This window comes from Coccinella septempunctata, chromosome 2, assembly GCF_907165205.1.
Source record: "Coccinella septempunctata chromosome 2, icCocSept1.1, whole genome shotgun sequence".
In the NCBI taxonomy this organism is placed as follows: Eukaryota; Metazoa; Arthropoda; class Insecta; order Coleoptera; family Coccinellidae; genus Coccinella; species Coccinella septempunctata.
In genome coordinates this window covers 16,425,816-16,444,928 of record NC_058190.1, presented here as the reverse complement: position 1 = coordinate 16,444,928, position 19,113 = coordinate 16,425,816, and the positions used below count along the sequence as shown (strand labels likewise).

Here is a 19,113-nt window from a genome sequence, read left to right as displayed (position 1 = left end):
ATAATAAATAAAAACATTACGAGATGAAAAATCAATGATGTGCACTTCAGAAAATAATAGGAGGTGATTGAAAGCTTACCTATGAAATTTCTGGAATGCTCAAGTTGCTGCACGATGATTCTACATGCTCCCTTGGGCATTTTTGCTATCATAGAATAACCAGGTTGTAGGTTCGAACGTGAGTAAATGCCATTGATGCTCCTACAGGGACCCCTCGAGCAGGCTGGGCATTCTGACGAGGTTTCATCTGCACTGCCAACTACGCCTCGAGAATCCACAGACTGCAAAGAAAAAATTAATCTCAAGTGAATTCATTGTAATTCATACTTAGTATGTAGCTGACAATATGAAATCATACAGATAGATAATATCTATTTTTAACGCAATATGTTCTTAAGAGTAAAAGATGTAATTGCGATGGTTTATAACACTCGTATCAGAATGAACACATGTTCAGAATTCATTTACCGAACAAAAAATCGGCCACATCAAATTTTGCTTTCCGAAAATTATGTAATTTTTCATCAATTTCGATTGATTCTAGTTCAAATTGTAGATAAATCCTAAGGTATTGAAACCATAGATTAATAAAACAGGAGATAGAGCATTTCGACAAAAACGCATTCACAAAATACTGCCATAAATATGAATTTGGATTCTTTGGGTGGGGGAACTGGACAAGGGCTGATTCAGAACTACTTGCACTGAATATTTCAGATAGTCGGCAATAATTTTATATCGAATGGAAAATAAGTATGTTTTAATGCAAAGATTTCGAGTATTTTTTTTATGACAACTATTCAGAGGGATATAGATCTAGTAATACCAAAACACCTTGTGGGAAAAAGAATTTATTTTGAATACAATGTTACCATACACTAATGGTCAATTTGACCTTAACCTACATACAGATTATTTGAAATTTTATTCACCAAGTATATACTAAAAACTAAAAATTACTCTCATCAAATTAATTCCCTTCAAAATGGTTAATTCTCAGATCAATAGAAGTGGAAGCAGCTGAATTTTATGGAATTTGTATAATGAGAATCTGAAAGAGTTTGTTCATTGAAGAAATTCTCAAGTCTTTTGAACAGATTAGGCGGAATGAAAAAGTAATGTTATTCTATAAACATCTACCAATGACTGTGAAATCAAAAAGAAATGATTTCTTTTTGCATAGAGTTAGCCATGAAAGAATCCCTAAATTCGTGATAAAGCATCATTTTTTTCTTTTATGGGCAGTTATAAATTCAATTAAGTTATATTGCATATCAACTAATAAGCAGTGTTTTAAACTTTCATTTTCAGCAACTCAAATACTTCAACAACCTGCTTTCCCCTTCAAATTTTCATACCACCTCAAAAGTGCTTCTGGGTGTTGAAGTGCATCATAATTAAGAGCAATTTTAACGAAACTGTAAGCTTTAACTGAATAATAATGTTACTCTAAGGCAAATTGTTTGAGGTCATTGCCATATTTATGTTTTTCATGCATGCAGCTGTCTTCAAAGAAATTTCTCATAAGGTATTTGCCTCGGCTTTTCAAGCTTTCATCTTCAATTTTTCCTCCCAATGAATAGACAACGGCTTGTAGGGTAGCAAATTATTTCTTGAAGTACTGACGACACACTCGTCGTCTTAAATCAGTTTCGACTTCAAGTGGCTGTTTTTCAATTTCTATTCTCCGCGTGTTTATTCCTGCAAAAATTTTTCAACTGAAATTTCACTTCGAAATATCCTGATAACAGACATTTTCATTCAATAACTAATAGGAATATCCGAGCTCCATTTGAATGGTCATAATATTGTGTTCATAATTACAGTAGTAGCATAATTTTTACATTGCCATTGAAATACATGTTACAAATGAAGAAAACTTTTTTGATTATCAAAAAAGGTTCAACGCCGTGTGCCTCAAAACATGACCTTTACTCATTTTTATGGATTTTCATTCCTAAGACGAGTTCTATTAACCATAGTAGTTTAGAGAATTTTTTGTAACACCCTGGGTGGGTATGTATCATACTTGTTTTATTCTTGAACTACAAGACACTTTCATTTCTGCAAATCCTGAACTGGCATTCATGTTTGATGATTTTGATCCCATTTTCCTTCCATTTTTTTCAAAAACTCCAGTACTGATGGCAGGCACAGTATTGGCTATAATTAAGCATTGTTAAAGCAATTAAAATCTCGTTCTACTGTTCATCTTGAAACCAGGAAGGATGTTTAAATAAAAAAGCATGATTTATTATAGGAGAAAGAGAATCTACCAAATTTCAAGTTCACCTCAAAACTAGAAGTTGTCAGAAATCACTTGCAAAATTCCAAACAAAGTGATATTCAGACAAGAAAGCGAGTTAGAAAAGTGGTAATGTACCTATCTTACCTCACTCTGGATGGTATCTTTTTCAAATTAACAGTAAAAGTCGATTTCTCTCATTATACTGAAGTCTGGAGTGTAAATTACAAGAGAAGTGTAAATTGTTTTCAAAACCCAGTCTGGTCTGGTCGTCTGGTTTTATTTCTTGAAAAACAAAAATTTAAATCAATTATTTTAATGTACAAACTCAACATTTCAATGTAAGCACAAATCATTAGATCCAAAGATTATAGAGTAGAAAGATAGGAAACGCAGCGACTAGAGGGATGTGAGCGCCATCTGTGTTTCAAATGTGTTTTTAAGGCCCTAAGACTGGTTAAAATTTTAATTCGAGGGACATATGAAATTTTGCGAGATGTCAGAGTCAGATGGCCATTTTGATCAAACCGGTTTTGAATGTTTTGATTCTCGTATCCATAGACAACCTCGTATCGCCTTTTGTTTTTCGAGCCCGTTCTAGTTGCTGATTATTGAAATTGTTGTCTAATTTCTTGGCGAAAACCTCAGAATATCGTTCGAAAATTATTGTATGGTGAAGAACTGTGGATCAAATAAAACGAATTTTACTAAGGAAAATGGGAATGTAAGTATTAACTGGTAACATGTGACTCGGTCATTCATTGATTTTTGTTTTCAGCGCTACGAAGTAGATAAAATTTTCAGGGCGTAAAGGCCTGCAAACACTACTGACTACACCATGTGCAATGAACATTTTACTGCAAGTCGATTGAGAACTGTTTATCCACGTGAATTGTTGTATGCAGGAAGCATCCCTTACATGAAGGGCTCATTTAGGGGAAATTTCAATCAATTCAAAGATTCTCAATTGCCTTCAATATATTCAGAAATGCAAAAGTTTTATGGATTTCGATTTGGGAATCGGGTGACTGTCAAATTGTTGTTTGGAAAGTCAAAGTTTCATTAAACCTTGTGTGAGTATTCATTCGTCTCAATTTGTATATTGTGTCATAAAGAGACCATACCATGAAGAAATCATGAAAAAGCATGAAGAAATTATACTGACGGGCTCGAATACAAGGCTTATTGTATACCTCTGTAAGGTTTTTTCAATTGTGGTTCTGAAAATTTTGTAAATAATATGTAAGTAACGGAAATATGTATCCTATGACGGTAAATTAAATATTGGTTCATATCAATTTCTGATATAAATTGTAAAAATTCAACTCAGTTTATTAATTAGAAACTTTTTCACAGAAAAAACACCTTTCACGTAACTATAGCAGATAACCATGTACTCTTGTATCCTAGTCAAAGCTCTATTCGTTGTCCATAATTTCAAATTTTTGTAAATTTTTTATTGATTGCAAATAAAAATTTATCACATCCAACAGCGTATTTCATTGATACCAATCGATTCAAAACAATGTTCAGATGAAAACTAACATCCTGGTCACAAAACAAAACCATCCTTTCGTTTTGTCGCTCAGGATGTTTGTTTTCTGGTCTCAACAAGGTCAATTTTGAAATTGAATACAAGGAATAGAATTCGAATTTCGCGCCCCTCAATTATAAAAGAGAAAACTGTTATTAAACAGTTTTTCTGTATTGATAATACGTTTTCAGCGCCATCTCATTGTCAAATGTGTTTTCACTGGACAAAATGTAGTCGGTTTTTAGTACTAGCGATATGAGGGCGTTTCCTATCTTTCTACTCTATAATCTTTGATTAGATCGTATTCAAACAGAATTCGACCCTGGCGTCCCCTAACTCCCTCCCCTGATTTCATAAAGTCGTGTACTCAAACAAGAATAAAATATCCAAAACTTACCGGAATAAGTGAATCGCTTTCCTCTTCCATGTATAAATGCACTTTTATTTCAAACACACTTTTTTACGGCACATCGTTGCATATTCTCCAAAATATTACGACGTGAATGATTGAAATAATATTTTGACAATTACAAGTACACACGCCGTCTTAGAAATTTTGAAGCGATCAGGAGGGGAATACAAGCGAAAATTCATTTCATTGGTGGTTGCATGGAGTGGGAATTATTGGAAAAATGGAAAATAGCTTATGTTTCATCTATTTAATCTATGATTGAAACCAACTCCACAAATTTAATATAAAATAGATTATCCGATTTTTACAAAATTAACACGTGTTTCTCTAAAAAGGTAGAGTTAGTTTACTGTCACCAACCTGATGCTATTGTTATAGCGAAACACATGTCACGGTTCAAAAATTTATTTTGTGAAAATCTCATCAAGTTCCATCCCAAATTTTCATCAAGTATCGGCCGAATCAATTCAATGAAACTTCAGAAAACTTCTCCAAAAATGTTGATAGCTTATTTATACAATGTGGAAAAAAATTTCTTAACACCCTGTGAATCAATTCGGAAAAATTGTGGAGTTTACGCTCAGTTAAGTACAAAGACCCTTTTCGTAATTTTTAGTTTTTTTTTCAACTTAATATCTTGATTCCTTTTGAAGATGAACGTATTCAAATAAAAATCTGGAATTGTTTTAGGAAAAAAATTAATTTGTTATGTTTTAACATTGAACAGCAAGCTCCTACAATTGCATTGTCATAAGCTATCAATGATACTACATAATATGAATGTTGGATGGTATTTTTCTCAGGTATAGGAGTATTAAAGGCAATTCACGGTTACTTATACTCTTCATTGACAATTCCTAAGCTTTCGCTTCCATTCTGTGCAACTTCATCAGAGGTCTAAAAACAAAACATGGTCGTGAGTTCTACTAATTTGAGTTTAGAAAATGCGTGTGGAACTCAATCAATGTGATAGTTGGGGAGCCGAAGAGGGAAATTCTTGATTAACTCGAACCAAACAAGAAGGCAGAAAGTCCAAGCCAATGCTTCAGATGCCAAAGGTACGGACACGCAAAAAATAAATGCTCCTTCCCGTGGAGATGTGTGAAGTGTTCGGGAAACCATAGCAGCAAGGATTGTGAACTCACCAGGAAAGGTGAAGAAAGAAACGCTACATGCGTTTTATGTGGTGAAGAAGGCCATCCAGCAAGCTACAAGGGATGTAGCGAATTTAAGCTGGTGACCAGAAAGAAGAGAGCCGGCCAAAAACAGACAGAACAGAAAAAGCCGTCGAATAAAGCAACACATCCACGAAAAGTTCAGGAAACTGTAATAACCAAACCTGCAGACCAGGAAAAGAAGAAAGAAACTTCTAAACCTATGCAGAAGAAAGAAGAACAAAAGAAGATTCAATTAAAACCGACTGTAAATAGTCAAGCAGAAAAAAGAAAAATATCTGAACCAGCCGATGATCTGGATATATTCACGGAAAAAATGTTCAACAAGATAATGTTGAAATTTGAGAGGGAAATGGAGAAAAACTCCAAGCATTATTCAGTAAACTGAATTAATGGACTTCACGGATATTACGAAGAAATCCCTCAAGATAATCTCGTGGAACATAAACGGGATCCACACCAGGAAAGCCGAGATAGAAGAAATAATATCAGAGAGACAACGTAATATTATAGCCCTACAGGAAACAAGAATAAACCGGAAGAGACGACTGAATTTCATGAATGAAACATATAGATGTGACAGAACTACAAACACCGGAGGAGGAGTAGCAATATTGGTGAAAACAGATTTGAAACACTACTTCAGAAGTAGATCCGACGAAACACAAGGAGAAACAGAAACAGTGACGATTGTTGCCGAATTGGATCGTCAAAGAGTCGAAATTACCTCGGCATATAAGCGACCACCAAACGATTTATTGGAAGAGGAGATAAACAACATGTTGGAAGGGACAAACCCGAAAATCTGTATCGGAGATTTCAACTGTAAATCCCCATTATAGAACAGCAGAGCAGAGAATATAAATGGCAAAAAACTCAAGGATTCCGCCGAAAAACAAAATGCCATAGTGATTGGACCATAGTTACCGACATGTCTTGCTTTTGGTATAGGAATACCAGATGTAATAGATATCGCGATATTGAAAAATATAACTCAAGAATTCTCTATTGAAACTTTGGAAGTTGGAACCTCAAACCAAAATCCTGTCGAATTGACAATTGGAGAAGAACAAAGAGAAAAACTGATGGAAATAAGAGAATATACCAATTGGTCTAAATACAGCCATTTAATACAATCGGAAATAACAGAAATTCCAACAATAAGCACTCCAGAGGATCTGGAATGTGCGGTTGATAAACTGGAAGAGATTATATTGAAAGCATACGAAAAAAGCACGAGAAGAGTGAAGAGACCAGCACCAAGTCATCCGCACGGCGATACGCCTAAAGAAGTAAAAGATCTTATAGGAGAAAATCGAAGACTCAGAAGAATATATCGGATGAATAAAAATGATCTGAATAGAAGGAACCTCAACCGCCATAGCCAAGTTCTGAAAAATGCCCTGAAAGATCTAAGAACAAGCAGATGGAACAAAAGGGTTCAAGAACTGAATACAATCGATCATTCTGCATGGAGAATGCGAAAAAGCCTACGAACAGAAAAGACTAAAATTCCACCCCTACGCGGAGAAAGGGGAATGGCGTATACTAATACTGATAAGGCAGATGCATTGGCGGACTCGATCGAACGAGAATCGAGAATAAATTACAGGAGAGACGACGATATTGAAGATTTGGAAAAACTGGTTGAAGAAAATGATGAAGAAATGGATGAATTACCAGCGACTGCTGAAATAGACAAGCCAACATCGCCAAATGAAATCAGGAAAATAAGAAGAAAGCTCCCGGAAGCGATAAAATAACGAATGTTATGTTAAAGAAATTACCTAGAAAAGGTAAAGCCGCTCTAAGAAATATCGCGAATGGAATCATTAGGACAGAACACTACCCAGAATAACGGAAAACAGCGGAAGTCCTAGTATTCAATAAACCATTCAAAGAGAAGAAGTTACCACAGAACTACAGTCCGAGACAAATGTCCGAATTGTGATTGGCGACACTAAGCAACTATTTCGCTCCAGTCTTTGGAATGTTTATTTTCCATTCCATGTACCTATATACGTTCTTAGTGGTGTTCAATAAACCATTCAAAGAGAAGAAGGCTGAAGGACTTCGGTCGATAGCCTTTTGGATTGTTCCAATAAAGAACTGTTAATAATAATAAAGAAGTTCTCACAAAACTACAGACCGGTAAGTCTACTGTCGGCATTAGGAAAAGTAGTAGAAAGGATTATCGCCACGAGGCTAAATGAGGAAACCGAAAATCTGAAACTGATACCACCAGAACAGTTCGGATTCAGAAGAGAGCATTCAAAAGAGCAACAATTATTAATGGTTTGTCTAAACCCCTTGACGTCTACCATTATCATATACTATTAGTATGGAAAAGACTCACGATGCAGCAGTCAAGCTACAATTCCTCATTTAGGCCGAACAATCGACCAAGACACATTCCAAGAAACAATAATTGAAAATTCGTCAATGAAATAAAATCTAACAAATTCACAATTTTGACATCGACATATAGAAAAGTTGATCAAGGGAAAGAAACATACAACGCGCACACGTACACATATAAACATAGAACAATCATTAATCATGTCAGATCAGCTACGGGATGACGCGTGCCAGTGGCGGCACAATTGATAGGTAATCCACTCATTCAGGACAAGGTGTTTTCAACAACAGGTCAAAAATCTTTGGAAAATGATGGGTCGAAAGAGCATTTAGGGTGTTCAGAGTGTTGTTATTGATGTGATGGAAAATCTCAGTTTCCTCCAATACAGACTGCCTCAAGCCAAAGGAGCAAGGATGTAGCATCTGAACATCCGTGTTTGGATCAAAAGCATGACCCGAGAGTCGGAGGTGCTTCCCAAATACCGACCTCTCACAGTTATCCCTCTTCTGACTACGGAGGTGCTCCGAGACACGCTGCTGGAGGACACGTCCGGTCATACCTATGTACACTGTATCACAGCCAGCTTCGCCACAGCATAGCCTGTAGACACCACTCTTTTGCAACGTAGGTATGGGATCTTTGTTATGCACTAGAAGGTCATATAAATTATTAGAGGACTTATAGGCTGGTATTATGCCTTGAGCTCTAAGTAAATTACCTATTTTTGTTGATATAGGTCCTATGTATGAAAGTTTCATATATTTGGGTTCTGTTGTTGATTGTGTCAAGCTTGAAGCATCCCTAATTAGACGTCTGTTCTCGAACTTTCTCATACGGGACACCACCCATTGTGACCCGTAGACATTCCTCTCGGCTAAATGTTTTATTATGTTAAGTTCACTCTGAAAATTGGCACTGGAGAGAGGCACGCTGTAAAGCCTGTTCACCAAAAATCTCAGACCTGACAGACGCTGACCAAGGTGATGTGATGACGAAAAAGGGATGAGGTGGTCAGTTTGAGTTGGCTTTCTGTGAATACTAAAAACGATTCTATTGTCCTCACGTTTTAGTCGTAGGTCCAGGAATGGGATGGAACAATCACTCTCCAACTCCATTGTGAAGTTCATTTTAATATGGAGATTATTGATCCAATTGAAAAAATCGTCCAGCTGAGCCCGACTTCCAGTCCAGCATACAAATATGTCATCAACATATCTTTGCCAGAAAACTATTTTATCCCTATAGGGGTTGGACGTACAAAACACCAACTTTCTCTCAAAGAAGGACATAAAGATCTCTGCGAAGCAGCCCGAAAGAGGATTACCCATTCCAACTCCATCGACCATCCTATAGAAAACATTCTCAAAAGAGAAAAAATCTTGTTCAAAACATAACTTTACAAGATTGAAAACACTGTCCACTAATTCATTACTTAAAGAGGATGCATTTAACAGATGTTTAAACAAGTTCATGGTCTGAGCAACTGGTACATTAGTGAACAAGTTTGACACATCAAAAGAGACCAAGATTGCATTGTCTGGAACATGAACGTTCTCTAACTTGGATATCAAATCCCCCGTACTCAGGATGCAGTATGGTGATCTAAACTGTAAATTCACACTTATGAAGTTATTTAACCAGTGTGCCAACTTAAAAGGTAATGTTCCACAAAAAGACACGACCGGTCGTATACACAAGTTCGCCTTGTGAATTTTTGGCAGTCCATATAGTCTTGGAATGCAATAGTTCATTGGGATGAACTTTCTATAGTTTTCACATAAACTGGTGGGGCCATAGATCTGGATAGCATTGTTGAACGACTTCTGGTAAGCTATTAAAGTCGGTAAAACACCGGCCATATTCATCCCTCGACATGATGACAACACAATTTCCTTTGTCGTTCTTCGTAACGAATAGGTTATTTGTAGAAATTTTCTCCCTTATAGACTTTATGACATTTTTGAGTTGAGCAATGTGGGAGGTGTGGTCTCGTTTCTTCTTGAATGAGCTAAGGAGTCCATAAATTCTCGAAGATAAGGAGTTCAACATCCCTTCAGCCATCGAACGAAGAGCAACCTCCACATCTGCAAACAGCGTCCTGAGCCCGGAGGACAATGAGCTTGAAAAGGAAAACCCATGTCCCAAACTGAGCAAATTCAACTCGTGCTCTGAGAAAACGGTGTCCGTAAACAACTTAATTCTAGGATGGAATACATGAGACACCGGTGGAATACTGACCCGCCGCAATCTGAATGGGTCCTCCCTCGATCTGAGACTCTGCAATTTCTTATTCAGATCCCGGAATCTACGTCTAGATAAATTACTGAGACGCAAATGCAATCTTCTCATAAGCTCATCCATTTCAATGGGATGTATTCTCTCATGTAGTATGTCGCTTAAGATCTTCATCTTAAATCTATTAATGGCTAGTTTCGAGTGCCACAGCCTAATTTCTCTTCTAATCCTAATTCTAATATGTGCTCGAAGAAGCTCTCCCTCTCTATGAATCGTATTCAAACTATACGACTTGAGAATGTAATTAGGGTATAAGTTCTCACGAAGGCAGGTTATAACTGTGAGAGGTCGGTATTTGGAAAGCACCTCCGACTCTCGGGTCATGCTTTTGATCCAAACACGGATGTTCAGATGCTACATCCTTGCAGTCTGTATTGGAGGAAATTGAGATTTTCCATCACATCAATAACAACACTCTGAACACCCTAAATGCTCTGTCGACCCATCACTTTCCAAAGATTTTTGACCTGTTGTTGAAAAACTCCTTGTCCTGAATGAGTGGATTACCTCTCAATTGTGCCGCCACTGGCACGCGTCATCCAGTAGCTGATGACATGATTAATGATTGTTCTATGTTTATAAGTGTACGTGTGCGCGTTGTATGTTTCTTTCCCTTGATCAACTTTTCTATATGTCGATGTCAAAATTGTGTATTTGTTAGATTTTATTTCATTGACGAATTTTCAATTATTGTTTCTTGGAATGTGTCTTGGCCGATTGTTCGGCCTAAATGAGGAATTGTAGCTTGACTGCTGCATCGTGAGTCTTTTCCATACTTTGTGAATTTTACATTTAAATTCTTTATTCCGTTGCAGCTGTCTTGTTACTGGCTCTTGAAAATGGTGATTTACAATCACCGAAACTAGTCGAGCAGTATAAATAAATTGTTACTACCAAAAGAAGGCTCAAATCATTCAATCATATATGATAATGGTAGACGCCAAAGGGTTTAGACAAACCATGTTAATCGCTAGCCTGGCAATTTTAACCCGTCAGTTCTTCAATTTGGGCCGTAAGACAAGAATCGCATTTGGTTTAACAAGACCTGCCTTCGTGAGAACTTATACCCTAATTACATTCTCAGGTCGTATAATTTGAATACGATTCATAGAGAGGGAGAGCTTCTTCGAGCACATATTAGAATTAGGATTAGAAGAGAAATTAGGCTGTGGCACTCGAAACTAGCCATTAATAGATTAAAGATGAAGATCTTAAGCGACATACTACATGAGAGACTACATCCCATTGAAATTGATGAGCTTATGAGAAGATTGCATTTGCGTCTCAGTAATTTATCTAGACGTAGATTCCGGGATCTGAATAAGAAATTGCAGAGTCTCAGATCGAGGGAGGACCCATTCAGATTGCGGCGGGTCAGTATTCCACCTGTGTCTCATGTATTCCATCCTAGAACTAAGTTGTTTACGGACACCGTTTTCTCAGAGCACGAGTTGAATTTGCTCAGTTTGGGACATGGGTTTTCCTTTCCAAGCTCATTGTCCTCCGGGCTCAGGACGCTGGTTGCGGATATGGAGGTTGCTCTTCGTTCGATGGCTGGAGGGATGTTGAACTCCTTATCTTCGAGAATTTATGGACTCCTTAGCTCATTCAAGAAGAAACGAGACCACAGCTCCCACATTGGTCAACTCAAAAATGTCATAAAGTCTATAAGGGAGAAAATTTCTACAAATAACCTATTCGTTACGAAGGCCGACAAAGAAAATTGTGTTGTCATCATGTCGAGGGAAGAATATGGCCGGTGTTTTACCGCCTTCATTGAAGAAAACAACTTTGTGAAGTTAGACAAAAACCCTTTAATAGCTTACCAGAAGTCGTTCAACAATGCTATCCAGATCTATGGCCCCAGTTTATGTGAAAACTATAGAAAGTTCATCCCAATGAACTATTGCATTCCAAGACTATATGGACTGCCAAAAATTCACAAGGCGAACTTGTGTATACGACCGGTCGTGTCTTTTTGTGGAACATTTCCTTTTAAGTTGGCACACTGGTTAAATAACTTCATAAGTGTGAATTTACAGTTTAGATCACCATACTGCATCCTGAGTACGGGGGATTTGATATCCAAGTTAGAGAACGTTCATGTTCCAGACAATGCAATCTTGGTCTCTTTTGATGTGTCAAACTTGTTCACTAATGTACCAGTTGCTCAGACCATGAACTTGTTTAAATATCTGTTAAATGCATTCTCTTTAAGTAATGAATTAGTGGACAGTGTTTTCAATCTTGTAAAGTTATGTTTTGAACAATATTTTTTCTCTTTTGAGAATGTTTTCTATAGGATGGTCGATGGAGTTGGAATGGGTAATCCTCTTTCGAGCTGCTTCGCAGAGATCTTTATGTCCTTCTTTGAGAGAAAGTTGGTGTTTTGTACGTCCAACCCCTATAGGGATAAAATAGTTTTCTGGCACAGATATGTTGATGACATATTTGTATGCTGGACTGGAAGTCGGGCTCAGCTGGACGATTTTTTCAATTGGATCAATAATCTCCATATTAAAATGAACTTCACAATGGAGTTGGAGAGTGATTGTTCCATCCCATTCCTGGACATACGACTTAAACGTGAGGACAATAGAATCGTTTTTAGTATTTACAGAAAGCCAACTCAAACTGACCACCTCATCCCTTTTTCGTCATCACATCACCTTGGTCAGCGTCTGTAAGGTCTGAGATTTCTGGTTAACAGGCTTCACAGCGTGCCTCTCTCCAGTGCCAATTTTCAGAGTGAACTTAACATAATAAAACATTTAGCCGAGAGGAATGGCTACGGGTCACAATGGGTGGTGTCCCTTATGAGAAAGTTCAAGAACAGACGTCTAATTAGGGATGCTTCAAGCTTGACACAATCAACAACAGAACCCAAATATATGAAACTTTCATACATAGGACCTATATCAACAAAAATAGGTAATTTATTTAGAGCTCAAGGCATAATATCAGCCTATAAATCCTCTAATACTTTATATGACCTTCTAGTGCATAACAATGATCCCATACCTACGTTGCAAAAGAGTGGTGTCTACCGGCTATGCTGTGGCGAAGCTGGCTGTGATACAGTGTACATAGGTAGGACCGGACGTGCCCTCCAGCAGCGTGTCTCGGAGCACCGCCGTAGTCAGAAGAGGGATAACTGTGAGAGGTCGGTATTTGGGAAGCACCTCCGACTCTCGGGTCATGCTTTTGATCCAAACACGGATGTTCAGATGCTACATCCTTGCTCCTTTGGCTTGAGGCAGTCTGTATTGGAGGAAATTGAGATTTTCCATCACATCAATAACAACACTCTGAACACCCTAAATGCTCTGTCGATCCATCATTTTCCAAAGATTTTTGACCTGTTGTTGAAAACACCTTGTCCTGAATGTGTGGATTACCTCTCAATTGTGCCGCCACTGGCACGCGTTATCCTGTAGCTGATCTGACATGATTAATGATTGTTCTATGTTTATATGTGTACGTGTGCGCGTTGTATGTTTCTTTCCCTTGATCAACTTTTCTATATGTCGATGTCAAAATTGTGTATTTGTTAGATTTTATTTCATTGACGAATTTTCCATTATTGTTTCTTGGAATGTGTCTTGGTCGATTGTTCGGCCTAAATGAGGAATTGTAGCTTGACTGCTGCATCGTGAGTCTTTTCCATACTTTGTGAATTTTACATTTAAATTCTTTATTCCGTTGCAGCTGTCTTGTTACTGGCTCTTGAAAATGGTGTTTTACAATCACCGAAACTAGTCGAGCAGAGATTAATAGCAGTATAAATAAATTGTTACTACCAAAAGAAGGCTCAAATCATTCAATCATATAAAACAATTATTAAGGCTCACAGAGTACCTTACAGAGGGATTCCAAAATAAACAAGCCACAGGTCTTGTTTTACTAGACGTCGCCAGAGCTTTCGACAGAGTATGGCATGAAGGATTAATATTTAAGATGGGAAGTGCTGGATATTCGATCAAAATATGCAAGTTGATCCGGAATTATCTCAAAAATAGAAGATTTTACGTGAAAGTGGAAGGAGAAGGCTCCTGACCCCAAGGGTCAGTGCTTAGGCTGACGACACAGGCATAGCAACTCGACACCGCAACCCAGACGTAATAGAACGAGTTCTACAAGAAACCATTGATGAAACAAATGACTGGTGCATAAAGTGGAAAATCAAGCTCAATGGACAAAAGATCCAAGCAATATTACTACAGAGGAGAAGACTGCGACCGACAACGAAACTGGAAGTTGACTGTGAAGAAATCAACTGGAAAAATGAAGCCAAATATTTAGGAATAACGCTTGACAAAGGACTTGCTTGTAAAAGTCAAGAGAATGCGAATTTACCGAAGGAGAGCAAGAGATCGATTAAGAAGAGATTAAAATAAGAACATAAACTTATTGCAAAATCCAATAAAGAGTTATCCGTTAGAGGATAAACACATAAATCACAGCACGATAGTGTGCGAGAAGAAAACCGACTAAGAGATGAACGGTTTATAGGCTAATGCCCGGAACCAATATTCAAGAAGCAGTTAGGGTTTTTAGTGAGTCTCGAGCTCAGGAGAGTGAGAATCACCACACATGCACACTTGTTCACCCTCAGGAGAGGGTGCTTCGTCTGAATTGCAGATTTTCCCCCTGCTACAAAAAAAAAAACAAAAAAAAGTTGGCGAATATACTATATTCCTATAAAAAGAGCTCAAAGAGAATAACGAGACCAGCACCGATACATCCACACGGTGAGACATCCAGAGAAATGAAAGATCTCATCAGGGAAAATCGGAGACTAAGAAAAACATACAGGCTCAACAAAACAGATATAAATAAGAGAAATCTAAACCGACACAGCCAAGTTCTCAAAAATGCCCTGAAGGACATGAGAACAAATAGATTTAACAAAAGAGTTCAAGAACTAAATACTATCGATCATTCTGCATGGAAAATGCAAAAATGTTTGAGAAGAGAAAATACTAAAATACCACCTCTCCACGGAGAAAGAGGAATGGCATGGCATTTACGAATATCGATAAAGCAGAAGCACTGGCGGACTCGATGGGAAGAGAATCGAGAATAAATTACAGACCTGATGACGATAATGATGATCCGGAAGAAGTGGTTGAGAACAACGAAGAAGAATTGGACGAACCACCAGTAGACGACAAAATAGAAAAACCAACTTCTCCATTTGAAATAAAAGAGATAATCAGAAGCTTGAAAAATAGAAAAGCTCCCGGAAGTGATAAAATAACGAATGCTTTATTGAAGAAATTACCTAGAAAAGGTATAGCTGCTCTCACAAATATTGCGAACGGTATAATGAGGACTAAACACTATCCGAAAAAGTGGAAAACTGCAGAAGTCATAGTCTTCAACAAACCAGGCAAAGATAAAAAATTCCCCCAAAACTATAGGCTGATGAGTTTATTGTCCGCCCTAGGAAAAGTAGTAGAAAGAGTAATCGCCAGGAGGCTTACAGGAGAAACTGAAAATCTGAATCTCATTCCTGCAGAGCAATTCGGATTCAGTAGGGATCACTCAACAGAACAGCAATTACTGAGACTCACAGAATACATAACAGAAGGATTCCAAAATAAACAAGCAACAGGTCTTGTACTACTAGATGTCGCCAGAGCATTCGACAGAGTATGGCATGAATGCATGAAGGATTGATTCACAAAATGCTGGATATTCAATCAAACTGTGCAAGTTGATTAGGAATTATTTGAGGAATATAAGATTCTACGTGAAAGTAGAAGGAGAAAACTCCACAACCAGATATATGGCAGCAGGGGTGCCTCAAGTGTCAGTACTTGGGCGGTTACTGTATAACATATATATTCACGATATACCAAAATCTCCAAGGACTATGCTGACACTATATGCCGACAACACCTAAATCGCAATGCGACATCGCAAGCCAGAAATCATAGAAGGAAAATTACAAGAAGCTACAGATGAAATTAATGACTGGTGTATTAAATGGAAAATAAAGCTCAACGGACAAAAGAGCCAAGCGATATTACTGCAGAAAAGGAAACTGAGAACTACAACAAATCTAGAGGTAGATGGAGAAGAAATCGAGTGGAAAAACGAAGCGAAATATTTAGGTATCACCCTAGACCAAGGTCTAACTTGGAGAAGCCATATCAAACAAGCCGTTGACAAAACCAAGGCAGCGATGAATATGCTATACCCGTTAATAGGTAGAAAGAGCCACATGTCAAATGAGACAGAATTGAAAATAATCAAAGCCGTTGATACACAGCAACTGACTTATGGATCAGGTGCTTGGGGATTCGCGGCAAAGAGCCATATACAAAGAATTCAGGCAACAGAAAACAAGCTACTACGATGTGCCATAGATGCGCCTTGGTTTGTCAGGAACAAACAGATATATCAAGATTTGAAGTGGGAAACCATCACCGAATTTATGAAGAGTAAATCTGAAAAGTTATTCGAAACAGCTTAGGAACATCCAAACGAAGAACTCAGGAGACTAGTCGACTACGATCCGGAGGAAGACAGAGGAAGAATGAGAATTTACAAAAGGAGACCACGAGATCAATTGAGGAGAAATTAAAATGAGTACGGAAACTTATTAAAGCTATACTAAGAAGAGATATCCGAAATGGACGAACATGAAAACCCTAGCACGACAATGTGCAAGAAGAAATTAACCGATCAAGGGATAAATGGTTTATAGGCAACGCCCGGAACCAATGTAAAGCAGGTTAGGTTTAGTGGGTCGCGAACTCAGGAGAGTGAGTAACCCCACAGTGTTTCCTAGAAATGGGTTCCTCTGGGCGAGAGATAGAGCCCCGTGTTTTCACGGTCGCAAATTCCCCCTGCTATAAAAAATGGTAGCGTTTTTTCTTATTTTGAAGCTAATGATTCAAGAAAAACGGAAAAAATTGAATCTGACAGTTTTAGCAAGCCGAAACAATAAAAATTGGCCATTAAGGTCACAAAAATAAGTTTTTTTGAATTATCTCTTTCCCTGTTCTTCAAATCTTTTTCGCATTCATCATGAATGTTGTAAAGCATAACATTTTCTACAAATTTATTTTTTCGTTCAAACGTTTTTGAAATATATGGTGATTAATGCGAGGTGTTTAGCGATGCATGCTGAAGCGAAAATTCACTCGTTGGAAAATAGTACATTTTAAGGTTCAGTCACAGACAACACTAAGATTTTCGTGACTAATTTCGAAATTTTCCTTCATAGAAATACCTTGTCATTTTAACAATTGGATGAATGTAGATTAGACTGGCATTCTACATTGACCTTGCCCTTTCGTATGTGTGGCTAAGCTTCTCGCACTTATCGCCCTCTAATTCGAGAACGGTTGAGAGTATGTAAAATTGCTTCAGACAAAAGTTGTGTAGAATGTTATTATCTACAACTTTCATAATGAATACAAAAACGGTTAGAGGTACAGGCAGGAAAATATTCTGAAAAAAATTTTTTCTCACCTTCAAAGTGTCAGATTAAGAAAATCCTCCTGATTAGTGTCAGATTAATGGGTCAACACGTTAACAACACCGAGTTTAACCATCTGTATGTAAATCTGACACGCTCGAGTGTATACAAGTAACGATTTTTTTTACATTTTCAAAGGACCGCTGTGACCTTGCGTCACGTCCAAATTGGCAGTCCCTTGAAAAGTTGCTTCCTTTGGGTCTAATTAACATATCCTTCAAAAATCTGACACGCTTTAAAAAAAATTTTTTTAACCATTTTCAACTCTTCCGTACGGTCAGTCTCACCGCGCAAACTGTCAAATAAGCATGAATTCATTATCAGAGACACGTAGGGCATATACAGTATTTTAATCTTATACGCTCGAGTATGTACACCTGACGATTTTTTTTACATCTTTAAACCCTGCAGACGCTTTCCCCACCGCTGAAAGTGCATACATTATACAACCATTTTTTTTTTACCATGTAATCTTCAAAATTCACTAGTTCTCCACGACACTCGAGTAAATCCCGATTTAGCATCGTCGACTCCCCAACTATGAAGTATGCCCTTGTGTAATCTGATGATTTTGTGTGACGACTGAAAAGCAAATGTGATTTCAGTTCGCGTTCTGAGAATTATTTGGTTTCCGCATTGGTATAAGAATCAATTCTGATGAGGTGATCAGACCATTGATCACCTATGGCTGTGTCGCCTGGTGGTCCTGCACAGAACGCGTTCTAACCCAAAATAAACTTTCGAAACTCCATAGAACGGCATGCCTCATGATTTCGGGGGCATTCCGCTCTACTCCAACTGCGTCCATGGAGATGCTATTAGACCTCCCTCCCATTCATATTTTTGTCCAGGGAGAGACTAGCAACCCACAGGCTCCACAACCTTACCGTAAATGGGCCTGACAAACTCACTTTCGTGCCCAGTCGTCTATCAGTCCAACTGGAGACAGACGAGGTGATGGGCATGAGAACTGATAAAATAATCACTAGAACCAGTACGGATGGAACCTTCAGTTCTCTGATTCCAAGCAGAGACGAATGGCTCCGTCACAAGGAATTCTTTCTACAAGGACCTTGCTGGTTTACTGATGGCTCCAGAACCAGTCAGGGATCTGGAGCCGGAGTCTACAGCCGTAGACCGCTGACTAAACTCAGTGCTAGTCTGGGAAAGTCGGCGACAGCTTTTCAGGCAGAAATCTTCGCCATTGATCTGTGCGCAAGCCATTTGCTTAACATTGGTTGGGCGGGCAGATCGATAAAAATCCTAACGGATAGTCAAGCTGCGATTAAATCTCTCGCGGCAGACAAATGCAACTCGGCACAGGTATTTGAATGCAGATCTAAACACTCCAAATTGGGAAGTTCAAACAGACTGCACCTGATTTGGGTACCTGGACACTCTGGCTTCAGTGGCAACGATGCATCGGATGCTCTAGCCAGAGAAGGCGCAACATCAACGCTTATTGGCCCGGAACCCAGTATAGGAATTTCCAATTCCTTAATCAGGGACCGAAACAACAGATGGATAAGGCAAAAGGTCCTGGAGTACTGGCGCAACCGTCCTGGACTGCGTCACTCGCATAGGGCTATTTCAGTGCCTTC

At 38.2% G+C, this 19,113-nt stretch overlaps 1 protein-coding gene and 1 long non-coding RNA gene across 3 annotated transcripts in view; both read right to left on the bottom strand.

The window, feature by feature from the left end:
• LOC123306524 (thrombospondin type-1 domain-containing protein 4-like) overlaps positions 1 to 19,113 on the bottom strand; it is a 728,470-nt gene that overhangs the window by 108,381 nt on the left and 600,976 nt on the right. For both annotated transcript variants that reach the window (XM_044888570.1, XM_044888569.1), the window contains exon 7: positions 80 to 281. In XM_044888570.1, the coding sequence (XP_044744505.1) occupies positions 80 to 281 (202 nt within the window). The remainder of the gene's footprint in view (positions 1 to 79; positions 282 to 19,113) is intronic.
• Positions 1,493 to 2,146, bottom strand: LOC123306535. The gene is made up of 2 exons (XR_006536927.1): positions 2,030 to 2,146; positions 1,493 to 1,701 (listed from the first exon to the last, which is right to left on the bottom strand). It is a non-coding gene; the product is annotated as an uncharacterized LOC123306535 (long non-coding RNA).